Source organism: Aphelocoma coerulescens, chromosome 8 (assembly GCF_041296385.1).
Source record: "Aphelocoma coerulescens isolate FSJ_1873_10779 chromosome 8, UR_Acoe_1.0, whole genome shotgun sequence".
In the NCBI taxonomy this organism is placed as follows: Eukaryota; Metazoa; Chordata; class Aves; order Passeriformes; family Corvidae; genus Aphelocoma; species Aphelocoma coerulescens.
This window is the reverse complement of record NC_091022.1, coordinates 30,545,036-30,565,454: the sequence shown is the minus strand read 5'-3', so window position 1 is coordinate 30,565,454 and position 20,419 is coordinate 30,545,036. Positions and strand designations below refer to the sequence as shown.

The 20,419-nt window shown below is 42.4% G+C and overlaps 1 protein-coding gene across 10 annotated transcripts in view; it reads right to left on the bottom strand.

Moving 5' to 3' along the window:
* NFIA (nuclear factor I A) overlaps positions 1–20,419 on the bottom strand; it is a 250,083-nt gene that overhangs the window by 48,661 nt on the left and 181,003 nt on the right. For 4 of the 10 annotated variants that reach the window (XM_069023557.1, XM_069023548.1, XM_069023547.1 and 1 more), the window contains 3 exons: positions 13,788–13,874; positions 12,680–12,718; positions 4,142–4,270 (listed from right to left, as the gene is read on the bottom strand). The exons of 3 other annotated variants lie outside the window; for them this stretch is intronic. In XM_069023557.1, the coding sequence (XP_068879658.1) occupies positions 4,142–4,270; positions 12,680–12,718; positions 13,788–13,874 (255 nt within the window). The remainder of the gene's footprint in view (positions 1–4,141; positions 4,271–12,679; positions 12,719–13,787; positions 13,875–20,419) is intronic. 3 more of the 10 variants (XM_069023551.1, XM_069023552.1, XM_069023550.1) reach the window with 2 other exon arrangements.

Sequence of the window (20,419 nt, the reverse complement as noted above, 5' to 3'; positions counted from 1 at the left end):
GCATCTTCCTCGCCCTTGTGGTGTGACTCTCTCCTTTTGGCTCTCTGGCATCACCCATCCCTTGCTCTGAGGTGTCTCTGTCAAGTTGCACTGCTTTGTTTTTGTCAAAATTCAAAGGGAATTAGAAGGTTACACCACTGTGCCACCTGGCAGCATCAGGAAGCCACAGACACTTGTACAGAAAAGGACATTACAAGATGTCTTTTTACAATGTACACCAGGAACCATCACTTTGATGCTCTTGGAGCTGGCTGACAGGACAGCGAGCAGGCACCAGGACTTTGGTGACCCAGTGGAGGATTTTGATAGAGAAGAACACGGTATCTTTCCAGATATGTGACAGAGAGGTTTTGCCACTTTGGTGTGAACAGAGAGTACTGTGCTGCAGCATTTCCCTGGCAGGCCTTGTCCTGATAAAAGTCTAAATGGCAATGGTAATTATGGAGGAAATTAATATAATGGAAACCAGTCCACTAGCTGACTTTCATCCCTTCTTCTCACACACCCACTTCCTTGGGCTCTTGCCTTCATGCTGTGTTTCTTGCTTCTTATAATTGTGTTTCTCCTTCATTTATCTTCCTAACATACCATCTCATTGTTATTTTTTTTCCTTTCCTTGCCTTTTCTTCCTTGCTTTTTTGGCTTGCAGGATTCACACTGTCATATTCTGTGGGAATGCTTGAATGCTCTGCAGCACAGGCTGCTGTACATCCTGGCTTTACAAGATCGTGGTCAATTTAACGTTTCAGCCAGCTCCAGTTATAAAGTCACCAGAGTGTAAGTAGCAATACATGGAAGCCTAAAACCACTTATGTAAATACTGCTGTCACCCATAGTATTTAAATCCTTCACTAGCTGGTGAAGAGTTCAAGTAGAATGGGAAGCTTTGTGAGATGCCAACAATCCACGGTGCCTTTGCAATGCTGCAGTGCTGTGGTGAGCTACGCCGACCACCAAATAATCCCATTTGCAGGTAACAAAAGTATACTGAGTAGGAGAGAGATCTGGCTGCTCGAATTCTCAAGGCTTTGAAATAAATTCTAAAACTGATAGTGATGCTAAAGCCACCCTATAGGTGATCAATTTACCATCTGCCAGACACTGAATCCTAGCCACGCTGGTCCAGAGAAGACATATGGTGCATTCATAGAGTCATGCCCAAAAAACTGCCATCATCAAGTGAGGCTCCATGAATCACTTTGCTAGCTTATCACCAAAGAAACTTGGATCTTGCCACCATCTGTTGGAAGTACTGAGGAGTCACTGAAGCATTGGCATCCCTGCGCCAGCACTCACTGCACATCTGGTCCGCTGGTCAGCCAGCTCGGATCCTCTCCCCTGGCTACTGCCCAGCTGGGCCGGGCACTGGCAGCAGCACCAGTGCAGACAGGAATGAGTGCACAGCTTCCACAGCACAGCACATCCAGACAATTCCATGAGAGCAGAGGTTTTCCAACTGCTTCATCGGGTGGAGCACCTGAGAGCTAAGATATCCTCTCACGGATCTTCTTCCTCCTCCAAAGGAAGTTTTGTTTCCAAAATGACTCATTGTGGGGATCACAGGCAAGGGCATTCAGTATCCTGGGATACCCCAGCATCAGACGTGCAGTGTATTCTAAGGGATGTTTGGAAGCGTGTGAAGGATTCGGGAATATTCCCGAGAAGTTATAAATCACTGGTTGTCAATGACAACACCTGCCATGAATAGTCTACAGCTTCTTCTCTGCTGTCTATTTTGATCATGCTTTACAAATGCATCTCATACACACATCCAAGTGATAAACTTGCACATACGAACATGAGAAGGAGATGGAACCTCCCTGTGATCGTTGTGCTGGCTGAGGAGCTTACTCTGATGGTGACCTACTTATTGACAACGCCCCTTTCTCTGAAATCTCTCTGCAGAATGGAGATTAAATCCTGCTCTTTGTTTGCCAAAGACCCCTGAGAATGACCTGCCACTGACCATTTACATAACGCACCTGTGTCCAGAGGGAATTTAGCCTGTGTGTGCTGTACCATCACTTCTGTCGAGGCACAACTCCCAGTAACTACTGGTGGATGTGAATCTCTCAATTATATCCTCTTATACGACAGCATTATACTCTTTATGTTGCCACTTCTGATACCTGAAAAGCTTCTCTCTTCTGCTTACTGTCCCTAAAGTATGCCGGAGGCGATGGGATAAAGAACAAAGCTGGATTTGCAGAAAATAATCCATCTCAGTGTATCACCCTTTACTAACAGAATGATTGTTGTGGCAGGGAAATAAACACAGCCAGCGTGCTGTGGAAGAAGAATACTGAGGAGGAATGTCCCAAAAGAACAGAGAATGAAGTCTGGGACAAGATTTTTTTCAGGATGATGGCATTTAAAGAAACCATGGATGGATTCAGAGGGATTTTTTTCCTGAAAATCTGCAAGACTTTGTGAATGAGCATAAAACAGAAGATGCTTCTAAATGATGCTGCAGAGGAGCAGTTTTGGTTAACTTTTTAGGAACCATGATGATTAAAAGCTCTGTTGCTTCTTTATGGAGTTAGTAAAGAACATCTCCTTCCAAACAAACAAAATTTGGGACTGTAATAATTCTATTTGCTTTTCTGGCTCCCATTGAATGTTCTTCTCACATCGCCAATGGAAATCCCTCAGTGCACAGAAAAAGTCTTGTGAAAACAGACTGTAGATGAGATTTAAACAAGGCCTCACCACTGAGACATTTCCTCTCTCAACCACACAAGAATCCAAAGCAGAGAGGGTCTAAACAGGGGCAGACAAAGGCAGTCAATGATCTTAAAAAATTAGTGTGAGGTAAAACACAGCTAAATAAAGAAAGGCCTATTAACTAATCAATCAACAACTGAAATCTAAAAGGCTGAACTTCTAAAAGACAGGAATTGGGAGTCAGCTGATGTGCACTGAATAGAATGTTAATGGAAGCTTCATATTATTCACATACTTGTATCACCAATTATCAAGGCTTTTAAAAGAGGATATATTTGCCAGACAGCTCGGATCCAAATTTCAAGGGAAATCTCTATAGAGCTTAGATGCCTAAATATCTTCTGAGGATCTAGGTGTATGTCTAAGGATAATGAATAATTTTTATGGATTAACCACAACAAATCAAACTACAATAAGCAGATTTAACAAAGCACAAAACCTCATGAAGTGCAAGTCTGACCTTGCTTCAACTTTGTGCAACTGCACCATTTCTCACCACATCACCTGGACTGTGCAGACAAAGAGGCTCCTCCTGGTTTATGCTGCCCTCAGTAAAACCACACTGATGCCAAACAGACATTTCCAAATAATTTCTAGGATGAATTGCTAATATGCCTTTTTATGCTCCACCATTCGACCAATTCCTTAATAATCTTCTCTAAATGAGGCAAAATTTCATAGCAGAAAGAAACATGTCACAACCATTCATTCCTATTTTTGTATCTTCCAAAGAGGTTTGTAAGAGGATTCATTCATTTGTGTCTCTTACTATGCCCAAGTGAGTTCCTTTTCAAATGTGAACTCAGTATTGCATTTAGTTTTCTAGGCTAAATGCAAATGCATCTTTCTAACAAAAATACATAAGCACATCTAGACCCAGAGGACATCTCTTTGACTTGGAAAGTCAGTCAGAAGAGTACTGGGAAGAAAACCAGCCAAAGTATTGCAGGAACCAACTTCAAAGGAGTCCCCTAACAAGGCACACTGACACCAACAGCACGAGAATCAATGACGTGCAGAAGGAAATCCACAGGGCTGGAAGACAGGCGTGGGTCAGAAGTGATGGATGGGTCCCTATCTCGAGCAGTTGGACCGAGTCAACGTGATGAATGGTCACAAGCAGAAGACACTTCCCTGCAACACATCCTGTCCCTTTCCCCACCCTCTTCCAACAAAACCCCAAGGCCCCAGAATCCAGCGTTTCCACCTTGAGTGGCCATCAGGAGCTTTCCCAAGCAGCCCAGCCTAACAGAACCAGCCTCTAGACACCTAAACCCTCCTGGTTGTGAAGGTTCTGAGCACAGCCCCTCGCTGGGCGGTCACAGGTGGCGATGGCTTTCCGTGGAGCGGCGCTGGCACGGCCACTGGGTGCCGTGGCTACCCTTTAATGCCTGGGGGCTCTCGGGAAAGGCCTCACCTCTGGGTCCTGTAATGACAGGTCGATGGTGCTGTGTGAAAGCCGTTCCAAGGGAGGAGGTCTGCGAAGGCGAGGGACTGCTGAAACCAGACTTCTCTGACTTCTTTAATGTAGTTGGCGATGGCATTCCTGGCAAGAATGATTGATAAGTGCAATTTAATAATGCTAGGTCATGGAACGACAGCCTATGCATTGTGAAAGGGGGTGCAGGAGCAGCTAGACACACTTAAAGGACAAATGAAATGCAACACAACAGCAGGCTGAGAGCTCACTTTTATTTGTGGGGTTTTTTTTCAAGGCAGAAGCAGCCATGGTTTGCTCTGAGCCATGAGTACTAAAAGGCAGCCATATTTTTCTTATAAATCTGAAATATGGGTAAGATGCAGCTTATTATTGCTACTGAAACCTACTCTGCTTTATTTTTAGAAATCTGTAATAGCTGGAGCACTTGGATTTTTACAGGTTTTTTTATGAGTTCTGTCTTTCACTCCTTGGTTTAGTAGATTATTGCAAATGGATCTTTTAAATGTGCCGCACGACTCAAGGCACAACTAGAGAATGGAGCTCTCTGAGTTCAAACTCTGCCTCCCCTCACTCTCTTGACTTCAAAGGTATTTGAAAGTTACATGTTTATGTGGTTCCCTTTCGCTTTCAAATTTTTTTTTAAAGGGTGAATGGTATTTGTGCCTTGATATTAGAAGCCGCACTGGAATTATTTCAGAGCTGTTATAATGCCCTTGAACTGTATCAAAAGCTCCCAATGAAAATCAGAGTTAAGTTGTCACTGGGTGCAACCTCTGCCATGGACAGGCAGAAATGGTGTGGAGCTCATCTGACTGGTTTGGTGTACGGGGTGAGAATAACTCCCCTTGATGCCGTATCAAGGCTGTGGAATCAAAGAAATTGATGGAATGAATATATGGCAACAGGCTTGTAAAATCTGAGTCTTTTCTGTGTATGGTAGATGCTTGGATGAAAGAATTTGACAGTATATTAATGAAAAGTATGCATGTTTGTCTGTACTAGCCTATATTTTTGCAGTTCTAGATGCACCTGGGTGTTCTGATTATCAGAATGTATCCTGAAAACTCAAAATTTCCAGTGTATACAGCCCATCAGGCATCCTGCATATCCATAGGGATATAGCAAAACAAAGGTTGATATTTCAGGTGGAAAAGCAAAATATCAGGTAATGTTCAAGTTGAACTTTCACTAGCAAAGTCATTTAATTTTATTTCCAACTCTGTATTTTATAGTATTTAATTGTTAAAAAAGTAAAGAGAGAGGCCTGGACAAGATTATCTCCGGGCTATATTATTAACTTTACATTTAATAAGACTAGTTTTATAGTCCCTGGGATGTTGATTGCAATATGCAGGAGCCTTCTTGTACTTTATCCTCTGCACTGCTGTGTCTTAATGGTTTCAGTGAGGCTTTGGAGTTTATATTGCTGTAAGTTAAATAAAGTAAGGGAATGGTTTGAGTTCCAGTGTTGTACTTGCAGCTTTCTGCCTCGAAACTTGTTTGCTACAGGGTTTGCTGTTGTGGTGGCTTTTTCCTCATAGCAGGAAAGGTTACAGACTTAACCTTTTAAAAATCAAAGTTTAGAACTGACTATGGTGCAAGAAAAATATTGGGTTGGGGATTTTTTTTTTTTTTTTTTTAATGTGGTCTTAAGGACTTTGGAGTAGGAACAAAAGCAGAGACTGGTTGAGTTTGGGGGGAAAGAGTGGAAAGGAGATGGAACTGAGGTGTTTCAGTGCAATATTCCAGTGCAGCCTGCTGAATTTCTGCTCTGACGGGATGTAACTTAGTCGTGGAATGTCCGTATTCAGGACAAGGACACTCAAAGGAATTAACCCTTTGTTGTTGACCTTTGTTGACCCAGATTTCCTTGTGATGGAAGAACTGGGGATGGAGACACCAAAGGAGTGTCAACTCCAGCCCTAAGTGCAAAATATCATGGGCAGGCTAAGCAACTTCTATGGACAGGGAAGGTCACGGTAAAATTTGCCAGCATGGGAGCTGCTCCAAGAGCACGGCTGTGCAGCCCATGAGCAGGGATCCAAGTGGGACAGGAGTTACCTGAGCCCCTGGGGTGGTGACAGAGGTCGGGGAAGGAGTGAGATCTCAACTCTATGGCTCAGCTGGCTCAGGAGCTCCCTGCTTGTCCTGGCTACAAACCCTCTTCAGGGTTATGGCGAAGATAATAAAGCTTCTAAAAAAATGAAACAGCTTTTCTTCTACCCCTGTGTTAAAAAAACCCCTGCAGGACTCATCTCTAAACCACAGCAGGGAGAAGGGGCAGAGGCAGTGGAATTTGGTTTAAAGCTGCAGCAGTTTCGTGTGATTGTGTCCAAACACTGGAACTTGAGGAGCTACAAAGAAGCTGATGAATGACCTTGAATGTGGCAATGCTGAGCAGTGTCATGTTCATATGGGGATGGGTTTTATAAGGTCGAGGCAGCGGCTTTCATGTGAAAATAGAGATTTTAATGTAACCCCATGCAGGGAAATTGAGCAGAAAAACAAACTGAAGCGCTGGTAATTGGTTGCTACTTTTGCTCTATTTGTTTGTTATCGTTCTGATTGCCATTATTATCACAAGTTTGGTTCATTTATTTATTTTTTTTCTAGGGTATTTTGAAATGTATTGGTTTGGAACAGTCCAACTATACCATGTTTTTGTTTTGTTTGGGGTTTGTAATGACACATTTTATTTTGAGTGATCACATCCATCAGATCTCAAGAAAAAAATGGCTGCTTCCTAGTTCAGAAGAATATGCAAACAGGAGCTTAATTACATCACTTAATATTGACCAAGAGAAAGAAGAAGATGAGCTTGCCAGCTCATTTCCAAAGCATGTTTTGTCCTTTAAGAGGGGAGGGTATGACAGAAAGTTAGGCAGTGCAAAGCAATTAGCATCATTCACATTTTATGTTGCGCTAGCATGGTGCTCTAGCAGCAAAATTCAAACATTCTTTGAATGGGTTAATAAAAGAAGAAATACAGTCGGCATGCAAGAAAAAGGTTTCCAAGAACAAGCCAAAATATGTCCCATTCTTCTAAATTTATCACAGCCATGTCACATTATCCTTGAGACTGCCAGGAATGTCAATTTTTTTGCAATTTAAAAAAAATATCTCATTTAGCACCATATGTTTGGTTAATGTGCCTGATATATCCTGCGTATTCTTTAGTCCATCCATTTCTAATACTCACTTTCTCTTTTTTTTTCCTCCCCTTGCTAAGCCATATGTTACAATGCTGGTCATTCTATCGAAGCTCTGCTCGGGAGCTGAGAGTGAGGGAACTCTGATTTAATCACCCAGAAAAACTTTGAATTCTACAAGTCTCACTTGGGTGAGCAGTCTCAGCACTTGAGTTAGTTGTAGGTGCCTGGTGCCTATGAAAATCAGGCCACCTATGAGGTGGCACAGTGGATATTAACTATGAGGAAGGAACTAAAGGTAGATGGCTAAATATTGAATTAGGTGTTTAATTTTTGGCACCCACGTTTGAGACTCTTGGCTAGTTTTAAGGGTCTTCTGCTCCATACCTAATGAGTTTTAACACATTTAGTGGCCCCCAGTCCACAGGGCCCCTCCTGTGCTGCTCAGGGATGCAGGAAATTAAAAAGTTAAGGCTGAAGGTAGCTCGGGCAGAGCTGGGGATGCATCCTGGGAGGATGCTGCTGCCTTGCACGGCTTTCCTCAGCATTGGTCCTGGGAGCCAGCGATTACTGGGGACCACTGCACTGAAGACCAGATTTCAGCACTTCACAGGACCCCAAGGAAGGGGCAGTGCCAGCTCTAAGGACACCTCTGAGTCCCTGCTCTCCTCTCTCTGCTCTCTGGTGCAGGGCAGCAACAAATTACAATATCCCCCAGCCCGTCTCAGCTGCGCTGGCCGGTGAATAGGGAATGGAGCCAAGGATCCTCCCCGTTCCCTGCCTCTTTCTATCCATCTGCTCCAAGCAAGGAATAAACAAGAACAGCCAGAACACAACGGCTGGGTAACCCAGGTGGGGGTTAGAAGTGTTCCTTACTATTCTGTGGATAGGACTCTTGTCCAAATCACAGTCACACCTGGCACTTTTAGGGAGCACAGCTTTCAGAATCCAGGTCTGAGTCTCCTCTGAATGTTATTTAGAGTGTGAGAGAGGAAAATCAGACTTTGTCTATTCTCATCTTATGGCAGCTTTTAACTACAGAATAAATGGAGAAGTTAATTGCTAAATAAAAGAAGAAAATAAAGGGATTTGTGGCATAAAACGCAGATGGAAGCCTGAGTGGGTGTGTTACTTTAACTTACTGTACTTGTGTTCATGTGGTTCTGTATGTATGCCAAACATATATGGTCTGAGCCTGCTCCCATTAACATAAATCTGCTTTTTTCACTGGACAGAGGGAACCTGATCAAAGACCATGATGGTGCTAAATGGAACAAGAGGCGTATACTTTTGTATTTTTTTTCCAAAAGGAAATATTAATTTGACATTGGTTTTTCAGTTGAGAAGAATTTTAATTGCAGTACACAATAAGCAGAAAATTCAGACAACAATAATCTTGAAACTGTTAGCAGCATTATATTTCTATCAAGGAATTTGTGTGCCTTTTCAACATTAGAGCTTTCTGAATTTTCATTAATTTGGCATTTCCCTGAACACACAAGTTATTTTGTTCATTCCACATCATGCATCACACCCTTCTGCTCAATGCATAATGCAAGCGCAAATGGGATCCTCGTCCTTGGGAGACTCTGGTTACTGGAGCCATTGGATGTTGAAGTCCCGCAGAAAGACTTTCCAAAACTCTGCACTTCGCAAACCTCCAGCCCAAGTTTAATCAGTGAGTGCACAGGAAAACTTCGTGTTCCTCATCTTCTAAGGGGCACTGGAGCATTGTGATGGGTTTAATTCCTCTACCTCCTTATGTTTGCCAGTACTAGAAACGCACCACATAAGAGTCTTCCTTGAGTACAGCTAAAGGTCTTCAAATGTTCATGTATGAGGCTGATATATATTTAAATGGACCAGAAAATGATGCGTGAGAATTGAATGCACAAATCCTTCCCAGAACAAACAAATATCTGCAAACCTCTTTTCCATGTACCTACCACGTGCCTTACTGAAAAACCAGGGTTAACTTCGATGGAGTGAACAGAGTCACAGCAAGAGGAGAACAATCCCCCTTCTCTGCAAATCTACACCTGTATATCCATCCAATTTCACTTGATTAATTACTGACATTATTCTACCTGCACACATCTCACACAACAACTCCATCTCTCGTTAGCTACATTGGTAGACCAGCTCATATTCATCTCCAAAGACCTTTGGATAATTATCCCGATATTCCCAGTAGCTCTCTGCCACTAGACTCTTGATGGAGAATTCATAACAAAAGCTATGAATGAAACATGGTCTGGATCCTCCTTCCCAAGGCACACTAGGAAAAGGAATCACGGAAGCTCAGGTATTACCAGGTGGACCATGAACTCGACAACATGCAGAACAAACAGATGATGCAGAAAAACAAGTCGGCTGTCGAAGAAAAAAACTGATATATGGGAAGCATTTTTTCAAGGAATTTTCATCCTCGTGTGTGAATTATTCCAGCAATTCCACTGAAATCAGTATCAACAGAAATGCTGATCAGCTGCTATTTTTTTTTTTTTTTCCTCCTGGGGAATTCCTAATTTCAAGCTTCTTGAAATGTTGACGGCTACGCTCCTGCCAGTCATAGTAAGTCTGTTCTATTTAGTGCTGAGCAAACTTTGTCATCAGCCGAGATACGATCACACTGACTGCCATCCATCAGTTTACTGTATTAATTGCTCCAGTATACACAAAATACAACACAGATGGAAATTCACTCATCCTAATGAAGTGCTCTTTAGTTTCTACGTTCTGAATGGGTACTGGCTCCCCTGGTTGCAGCCGGAGTTACCATGATCACTGATTAACTACCTGCCAGCGGAGTACCTCGCTTCACAAGGCTAAATCCAGCTTAATAAACAGTGATTTTACAGAAGAAAAATGAAAGCTCCCCCTCTATCCACTTATCAAACTGCTGCATATGCATCACCAACACACACATCCAGTCTCCTCAGAACTCGACATCTGACAGATCATCAGGAAAACAGAGCTAATCTATCCATACCCATCAACATCGTATCATAGGTGACTGCCAGATACTTAAGAAGCCATCCAAAAGAAATGTCACAACTCTTTTTCAAGACACTACAAAAGAAATGTTCCAAATAAAATAAAGCAAATGCACGTACAAGTAAATGAGCCAAAGAACTTAATAAAAAGAGATTGATTAAAATGAGGACCAGAATGTTCAAAAAGGACTGAGAGAGAGAGGTGCCAAAGGCGCATTAAATGGATTCAATGGCTTTAGGTTTTAAATGCTTTTGGACTCCTCAGCAATTTTTAGCCAAAAATGATAATTCAAGTTAGAATCAAAATTCTGATGTCACTTAGGGAAAAAGAAGGTTGAAACTTCTCCTTTGCAAATGAGCACTGATCCATTTATGAAGGAGATATACCAGTTTATAATGATGGACAACCTTACCTACAGAATTTTAAAGCCAAGCACTACAACATTCACAATTATTTTAAAATCCTACCCCTGAAAGTCTGCCTAAATTGTTTGGTACAACGTTCTCATGGAGTGTATTACCTTGTCTGTTTGTGTCTGTGTTTACAGCATCATCTGGATTGTTTTAGATCACTTAAGTTAGGCTTCATTCCTGCTCTGCCACCCAAGCAGTTCTTTCAATAACTAATAAACTAGTACTCAACATCTTACCAATTTCTTCAAAACATAATTTCATGAGTTATATATTTAAAAACTTTAATAAGAAGAGGAATAAACAGCAGGATAACAGTTCAATTTTCCCTTTGAGTTAATGTCAGCTTAGGCATCATTTTCCATTGTATAAATATATATTGCAAGAAGAAAAAAAAAAATTTCTAATGACGTCTTTAGACATCTTGTCTAAAATTCATGACTACATTTGTTTCATTTCAAATGCTACTTGAGAGTTTTTCAGCACACTTGGCAGATTAGATATAGCAGCAGGGACAAACTGCAGCCATCCATAGGAGAATATACCTTTATGTGGGTGCTTTGGGGATGGAACATCTATAGCTGCAAGGCAAAAAATGCCATCATAAATTTGGATGGCATTTACAAAGCCCTCTAAAAAGTCTTTGCATATGATTATAGCTGAGGTATGATATTTTTGCAAGTAAAAGACCCAGAATAGATTTATGTTTCAACTATATCTTCCTGAGATGCATATGGATCCTAAATTGCAAGTGATACTAAAGGGAATTTTAGTAACTGAAGAGGATGGAGTCAAATTTTTTGGGTTTTATTTATTTATTTAATTTTCTTAAAAATCATTTGCTCGTTATTTGCATGTCATCAAACCATCATTGGCTACCCAGGCTATATGTAACAATGATGGCTGCTAAACACCCCAGGCATGAGATGGAGATGGGTAAATATGCAGATTTTCTCGACTTGTGACCTCAGTTACTGCATGTGATGTTTTCAAATGACTTTTATGATGACAAGACTAAGTTTGGTGCTAATATTGGTTTTGAAGATTTAATCGGTGTACACTGCCACTGAACATGTGTTTTAATTAATGAAAGAGCTGTGGCCAGGATTGAAAATAGCCCAGGTGATTTACCACGGACTGTAAAGCCACCTGATTTCTGCACAATTTGAGGTGAAGAGTTTATAGGTTATTCCAAAGGAAGAAAGAATTGCAAAGTGAACTCGTGTGCATTGTACCAAAGGATTTATAATTTGGCAGGTTGAGAGTGTACTCATGGAACTGTTATGTTTTGCTATCCAGTGGTTCTTTGTGTTTCCACCCTCTGACTGCCCGGGTGTGACAGTCACGGGACCGAACTCTCCGTAACACCACAAACAATTTGTAGCTGACCTACAGCTGCTGTGCTCCTTCCTGGGAATGCCCATTTCCAGCTGCACACTGGAATGCCACTGGGGACCTGCCACCAGCAGCTCCCAGGCAGAGAGACTGAAACCACTTCCCCACAGGTGGTATCAGACAGGTGAGATCAGCCTCCCTTCTCTGCATTCCCAGTGGCTACAGGATTCCCCGAGGAAAGGCAGAGCACGGCAGCTTGGCTTTGGCATCGTTTCCAGAGGAGCCTGGATGGCCCTGCTGCCTGCAGGTCTGCTCCTGGGAGCTGCCCAGCCCCTCTGTCACCCACTGAACAGGTGAAAACACACCTGACAGAGAGGCAGAGGGCTCCCAGGGGAAATCCCCCTGCAAATTCCACGAAAAGAGGCACGGCAAGGGCAGAGGTGACATGTGAGTGCTCCCTCCAGCGCTGGCACTCTGGCAAAGTGCTTGGCATGAGCTCTGTCCTTACTAGACACCGGAGAATCCACACAAGAGGGAACACCTGGGACATCCCCCCCAACCAACACAAAAAGTCTGTGCACCGAGAACAAGAGCATTGGCATTGTTTGAATAAGCACACCCACCATGAAGTGCTCCGCGGTGTTCGGGGTTTCTTAGATATCCTGATTTTATAAAAGAAAGTAAAAGAAGAAAAAAGAAACAAGGTGAGAGAGAACACTATCATATTTTGTAGCAAGCAGGATACTGTGTGAAATCTTGGCCCAGTGAAGTGATAAAGGGGAAGCTTTCAGTTTGCTTAAGGGAAAAGTTACGAGCAAATAGCGAAATTACCAAAATACCACATTGCAGAAAATGGGTGCATTTAGGTTCAATTAAGCTGTAAAAAGGAAAATGGCACTTTAGCTTACAAAAACCAAGGGACACAGGGAGCTATCAGAAGCAACTTTACAAGATTTGTGTGCGTGAGGATGCTGCTTCACTGGACCAAGAAAGCTACAGTATGGGATAGGATTTTTCTTTTATCAGACACTTTTGCTAGATAGCTTTGTCCAACCTCAGAAACTGCTGCTCTGGCATTATGAAATAATCCTACATAACTTGATCTCATGAGCTTAGGAACACAGAAAAATAGCCATGCCAAATCAGATTACAGGGATCCACCTAGTCCAGAATCCTCTCCCTGACAGTGGGAACTAATGGACGCCTAGAAAAGAGTAAAAGACCAGGGAAAGCATACAGTGATAATTCTCCAAAACACTCTCCCAATGATTTGTGATTCAAGGACTTCTAGGACAAAGTTTATATCATGGTATCGAAGCTGCTCGAATCCAAATGCACAGATTTACACCCCCCCCTCCCCTCCCCTCTTTTTTTTTTTTTGATTTCTACCCCCATGAGATTTCTACCAGTCACACAGAAAAGGTTTCACAGTTTGGTGCTGGCAAGTCCAGCGTTCTTGCCACTAACTCAGAATGAGCTAACAGCTTTCAAGCCCAATGATGTTTTGTGTTTAAGAGCATCCAACACTTTTTCCTACGTAAAAAAAATGACATGTGTGCTGAGGTGCTCTAAGTGTAAATACTTTGGGATATTTGATTTTTAAAATCTTTCTTAAAAAAAAAAAAAAAAGAAAAAAAAGCAAGAATCTGGCTGTAAATTGATATTAACATTTTTCAGTATATGTGTAAAACACATGTTTCAGAAGAATAGAAGAGAGAAACTGTCACTCACTGGGAAGCTTTAGAGCTATCTGGCTCCCTGGGAAACTGCATGCAACTATTCTGGTGTCCAAGGGTTTGACCAGTGAGTTTCCTCTTCCTGCAAAGAATGAATGCAGAAGTAATAGAAAGTCTGAGGGGGAAGATTTTAGCAAATGGCTAAAGATAATCCTATTCTGCCCACTCCAGCAGGTAGGAAGCAGGTGGTGGTGGTGGAAGAAAAAGGGTGGGAGAGGAGAAATGCCTCCGTGTCCCTCCCAGCAGCTGGCACAGGGAAGGGCAGGAGGCTGCACTCGGAGAGACCCAAAGCCTGGCAGCTCGGCCCAGTGAAATCCCTTTGTGTGTGCAGCGATGCTGACAGGTCACCCCAGTCCCAGCACTGCCACACAATGTCAGCACGTTCTGCTCTGATTCTCCAGGGCCTGGCTGTGGCTCCCTTTCGGGACGGAGCACGGCTCGCCGGCACTCGGCAACTGGAACTCGGCGCTCTGGGCTTCACTAACACAGAAATCCCATATTCCCAGACAGGAACACTGGCTTCTTCAGCATCCTGCTTAGTTTACTATCCACTTTTCAGGGGGGTTTTAGAAAGTTTTAATTTTCTAGTCAAATCGGTGCCTACATGTGAATTTTTTTACTTCATTTATTAAAAGAATTGGTAAAAGCAGGGATCAAAAAAAAAAGGCTTATCCTTTCATTTTTGATGGCAAATTGACTTTGTAAGAGTCTACAGGCAGGAGTGATATATCAGGGAGTCCCTATAACTTTACTTAAAGCAAAAATTAGAAAGTGATCGAAAAGTTTTATAGAGGAGAGCAGAAACATAATTTTAAGCCTCTTAAAATTGCCTGAACTGTGAAATCAAGTAATGAACACTAGAAAAGGATCTGTCAGCTGGAATCAAAGCTTAGACTAGTCAGCATTTTCTTCCTAAACCTTATTATGGCAAAGATTTTTCATCTCTGCACTCTGTTCAGCCCAACAAATAAACCGACTTGACCTCCACCTGTTACCCGGTGAAGTTTGCTGTCATCTCTGACTAAACCCTTTTCTTTCCCTTCAAAGCCCTCGGCACCACTGAGAAGGTGGGAAGACACAGCTGTGCACTGACTCAAATTGATACCAGTTCATAACCAGACAGCGTTTCACAGTACAAATTACAAGCAACAGAGAGAGGGGAAAAAAAAAAAGAAAAAAAAAAAAGGGAGGAAAAAAAAAATGTAGTGCCAATGAATTCTGGAAGGGGGCAACATTTTTCATCCATTTAACAATGAGATTTTCATAAAAAGAAGTTCTTTTTCTTTTTCTTTTTCTTTTATTTGTGTGTGATATTATGGACTAGCATTTGAGGCAAAAAACATTTTGCTTATGCCATAACAATGAACCTGTGCTAACACCACAGAGGAAGGACTGAAGAACATAATGGAAGCTATCTGTGTTGCTTTTTTATTTCACAAGTTGAATGCATTACACTGGTTCAAAGAGGTTCAGCTCCAACTGCACGTAGGTTTCTAGACTTAGGAACAAGTCGCAGCTATATAATGCAACGCTGCTAAATAAAAAGAATTAAATATTATGGAACACAGAACAGCAGGAAATGTGTCATGAGGAAACCCGTGTAGCTGTTGCAGTCATTTCTTCAAACATATCATCGTGGCAAAACCGTGTGAGAAGCTTTCTAATACAAAGACATAGCAGAAAAAGCCATTTCATATAAAGTTGGACTTCTCTGGGTGATTAATGCTACGTTCAACAAAGGAGACAGTGTCTGTCTAATTACATTAAATGCTTATCTTCTAGGGATTGGCAGGGTGTTTCTGCTCAATGTCACTTTTCATGACAATGTAATGATAGATCCGTTTACTTACCAGTGCCATTAGCAAAAATTGTACTGTTTTCTCAACTGCCCTCATATCATGAAAATATTTGATTAACATACTGCAGCTTATCTAATACTCTAAGCAACATATTCTGCATAGTTTTCTCTCTATTAAAAGAACAAGATTACAGCTTGTAAAATTTTTATTGCACTCACACAGAAATAAATGAATAATGTGTGATAATAGTTCAAGTATCTTACTAGTTCACAGAACAGGTTTATTTGATTTAAAATATTAACTTGTACTTAAAATATTAAGATTTTGGGAGAAACAAGCAAATAAACAACTCTGAGGCACTACTTCCCATCCAGGCTTTAGCTATTACTTCCTTTTCATTTCAGCACATCTTTTGAAGCTTTTAATACCTTAGGGGGGAAAAAAAAAAAAAAAGCTTTCATTCCTTTGCTGAAAAATAGATATGGCCATCTCCCAAGTCTTTAAAATTCACCACATCGTGAACTGACTCTTCGGAGTCATGCTACTGTGCCAGCATCCAGCAAACAATAACCCTCTGGAAGAATGTACCCAGCCAAGGCAGTTTATATAGTAACAAGATAATTTCATAAACTTATATTGAAGAGCAAGGCTGTGATGTAACATTCTAGCAGTATATATCAGCTACCTGATATTTACTAACAAGGTTAAACTCCTATCTGTTTGTCTCAGCACTCTTCATAATTCACTTTTTAATGGATGGACAGGAAAAGTCAGCAGTGTATGGCACAGATCATTTTTGAAATAGGACAAGACAGCTTATGGCAGTAGCTGCTCCAAAACACCCTTCCTGTTCCCACACAATCACATCAAGCCTAGACTTTGCAACTACAGTGCTTCAAATCTACTCATAAATCCTTTAGGGGTGGGTTTCTATTTCCAAGTAAACCAGCAAATTTGAAAAACAAAGAATCCTGAGGAGAAAGTGTCACTGCCGACTGCTGTCAACTGGTACCACGTAGAGAGCATCAGTCCTCAGCTCGTTGGGATGGTATTCCTGGGCAGGAGAAGGCACATGGGGAGCTGCCTTCCTTCCATGAGGAGTTAGGACATCAACCCCATTTTGTTACAGCTCCTCACGCTGCCGCGAAATGGCAGCAAGGACGCACCAAAAACGACTCGTACGAGGCATAAATCGACACAGCCATGCAGAATTAACCAAAACTGCCTTAAAATCCCTTGCAAGTGACTCTTGCAGCAAGAGGATGACACCACAGCCAACTGCCACATGCGACTCTCCAAATTAATAATGGATTTAGGATATTCATTCCCTGAGCTGCGAGGGTTCGGGGTGTGTCTGCAATTATCGAGATATAAGTCTGACACACATTATCCTTCTATCAATGTCATTTCCCTTAGTAGCCAACAGATTATCAGCAGCTTTGTGATATTCCAGGTGTCAAAGAAGAATTAAAACCACAACAATTGCACAAACAAAGGGACAAAAGATGGGATACGTGTTTCTGAGCCCTGCATATCAATTTAATATGTGCAGCTGACAATGATGCAAATGTCCTCGGGAGAGAGGCAGCAAGATCCGTGCCCAAACATACACACACCACTGTCAGCAAGATGGCAGGGAACAGAAGCAGTAGGATTCCCAGCCCAGGACACATGCCTCAGCAGGCAGAGCAACCCAACGAAACAATCCTCTGGTTGGGGAGAATTTTGGAAGCACCTGATATGGAAAAGGGCCCTAAACAAGCCAGATGGTACTTTTAGCTGGCAGCAGAAAGTAGGAGACAGCCAAAAACATTACAGCATTTCCCCAAGAGGCCAGCAAATCGATTTTTAACCATTTTTTTTAAAGTGACGCTATGAATATGAAAAATAATGTTTCGATGCCTTTTTAAAGCACTAATTTTATGAATAATATGCTTAAGGAGGACACAACTGGAAGAGAGGAGAAAGCAATGGATTTTGACTTTCCCAGGGTGGCTGTATATTTGACATCAAGTTTCTATTCAGTCACTACCACTGTTTACTCAGAATTAAGTGCCAGTTTTTGTTCAGGGTTTTCCACATAACATTAAAGAGAAAAATCCAGCAAAAGTGGAGAAATAGCACTGTAAAACCACAATAGCACAACAGTTCACAGGGCATGGGAGAAATGCACTTTGTAAGACTGCTTTGTCCTCCTAAAACCCTTCCCCCCCCACCAAATTAATGGGTTTCGGAATGATCATTTTTTAACAGAGGACAAACAATTTCTTTAACACTTACAAGGTACCATTTGGCAGGGGATTTGCATAAGAAACACAGCTGTTTGGGAGAATCTTTTAATTTTTAAAACCTCCAAACAGCCAGAATTTGCAATTCTGCCTGGATGACAGGGGTGTTTTCAGGGATCAATCTGATGTCAGATGTTGAACCTTCCCTCTGACAGCCAGAAGCAGCTCCTTGCAAAGCAGGTTTAGGCTACGTGTGGCCGAGGGGTTTTCACTCAAGGATGGAGAACAGAGGTGGGTTGTAGGGGCTGAAAGGGCAGAGTGAGGCAGTGGAGTCATGAACCAAGTGGGACTGAGCATCACCCTCTGACTCAAAGCTGCCCCTCACACGCAGGATTGGCCACTCCCCAAGGAAGAGTCAGGATGATGCTTTACTTCCACTTGCTGTTATTTTGGGTAAAAGTAAAAGCAAGCCCTAAGACAGGGTTAAATCTGGACTACATCCAAAGTGCTTTCTCCTGTTCAGAGCAAGGTAGTGCATTAGTGTGCTGCATCATGGATAATACTCCTGGAGACAAACGTGGGCTGCTGCAATAAAACACTAAATGCGAAGAAAGATAATCCATACATTCATATTTTTCAAATCTCGTTGATGGTAAATCCTTATGTTTTTTTTAAATAAAAGTATTTCCCTCCTATAGGTGGAACCTGACTTTGCCTCCAGCCCTTGCTGATATAAAACAGTCCCATTTTTTTCCAGAGTGCTGCTCTTGAAGCTGAGGACTGCAGGTACCACCTCAGTTGTCCGGCTTTTGGGGGTTCAAAGATCTGCATGCAAATCCTATTGAGGCAAATGAAGACTATGCACAAAACAGTAAAACAGCCTATAATTTTCCAGCTAATTTTAGCAAGAGGATCTCTAATGTTATGCTTTTTGGTGTGTATCACACTAAAAATAGCAGCGGGCATTGATGTAAGGGAAGAGCAGAAAGGATGATGTCAGTAGGGCTGTGCTGGAGTGGTGTGGACAAGCAGAGGTGGAGGAGGTTGTGGATCTCCAGCTCTTCCCTGAGCAAGATGGAACCAGAACAGAGCTGTAGCCATGCTAGATGAAGACACTGCTGAGGTTTAAGTTTCTTTGGAGCTGGAAATTGAAAGAACTTAAGCATCATCCCTTCTTTAGGCTCTCTGGGGGGTCACTGCATTCACACCGTGAGCTCTGGGGTGGAAGTCACAGAATACCCACTTTGGGTGAACACACAGCCGCTGTCACAGCACACAGATGTTCCTGCAGGTATAAGATGGCTCTGCAGCCACTCAGCCAAATTGTTACCTGAGCTAACAAGCTGCTAGATGGATTTCTGTGCTTCCCTGTGCTCGCTGACTGCTGCGGTCAAAGTGTTGGGGCAGCACTTAACTTGAAGGAAAGTAAAGAAAGTAACTGGGGAATGATTTATTCACTGCTTCTGGCAGTGAAAAAGAAAGCCACTAAGAAGCATCCAGCAAAATGATCAGGCAACAGACAAAAGAAGTGGTTCTTCCTTATGCAGCACCGAGTAAAACTGGAACTTTCTGCCACGGGATGTTGTGGAGGCCAAAATAAAGCATGGGTTAAAAGCACATGTCTGAAAGGAAAGTTCAATGAAGGCAGCCAAACACAAAGATGTGAACAGAACCTCTGGCTCGTGAAACCAAGCTGTTTGCTGCCAAAATCCATGAGGCTGTACTCTGAAAAGCATCACTGGATGCCTCTCCTGCTGTTGTTACCTTTCCTTAAGTGTCCAGCACCAGCTCTTGTCAGAGACAGCGACCTGCATTAGGTGAGCCTTTGGTCTAGCTAAGAAGAGCCATTTGCTCCTCTCTGTGGGCAGATGCCAGTTTTTGTAGGCTGGAATGTGCTGTACCTGGCAGTTGAGAAGCAGGAGAATTGCAGTAGGCATCCAGCACAAGGAAATTAGGGAGAATTGCTCCTCACCTGGGGCAGAAGCAGGGGCACATCTAAAGTCAGTGTGGCAGAAGGTGTGGGAAAGAGACTGGAAAAAAGAGATAAGATATGGTCTTCTTCCCGTACCTAGTCCTGTACCATCTTCTGGAAGTGTCCAAGGCCAGCTTGGAGGGGGCTTGGAGCAAGCTGGGATAGTGGAAGGTGTCCCTGCCCATGGTAGGGGGTGGAACAAGATGAGCTTAGAGGTCCCTTCCAACCCAAACCATTCAATGATTCTTTAAGTCTCCCTGTCTCCTAACACCTTTCCTTGCACCTTTTATCTTTGGGTGAAAATGTTTCCTTTAAAATAAAGCCTGTTTTCTCCTCTAAAGCCAAGATCAAACATGTGCAGGGAGTACAGTAGCTGCACTGTGTGCTAGGCACTGGAGTGATGGTTGTACTGGGAATGTTAATAAACAGTGCCCAGAGCAGAACTTCTGCATAAAAAAAGGGTGTATGTTACATCTCTCCCCCTCTCCCCTGTCTCATGCAATATTTACACAGCTGTGCTTTGTAAAAAGTGTAGGGGGGGGTTTATTATTATTTTTTGGTAATTTATTTACCTAAGATAGCCCAGCATCTGTTTTGGGGTGAGCTTCTTCCACAAAGTTTCACAGTT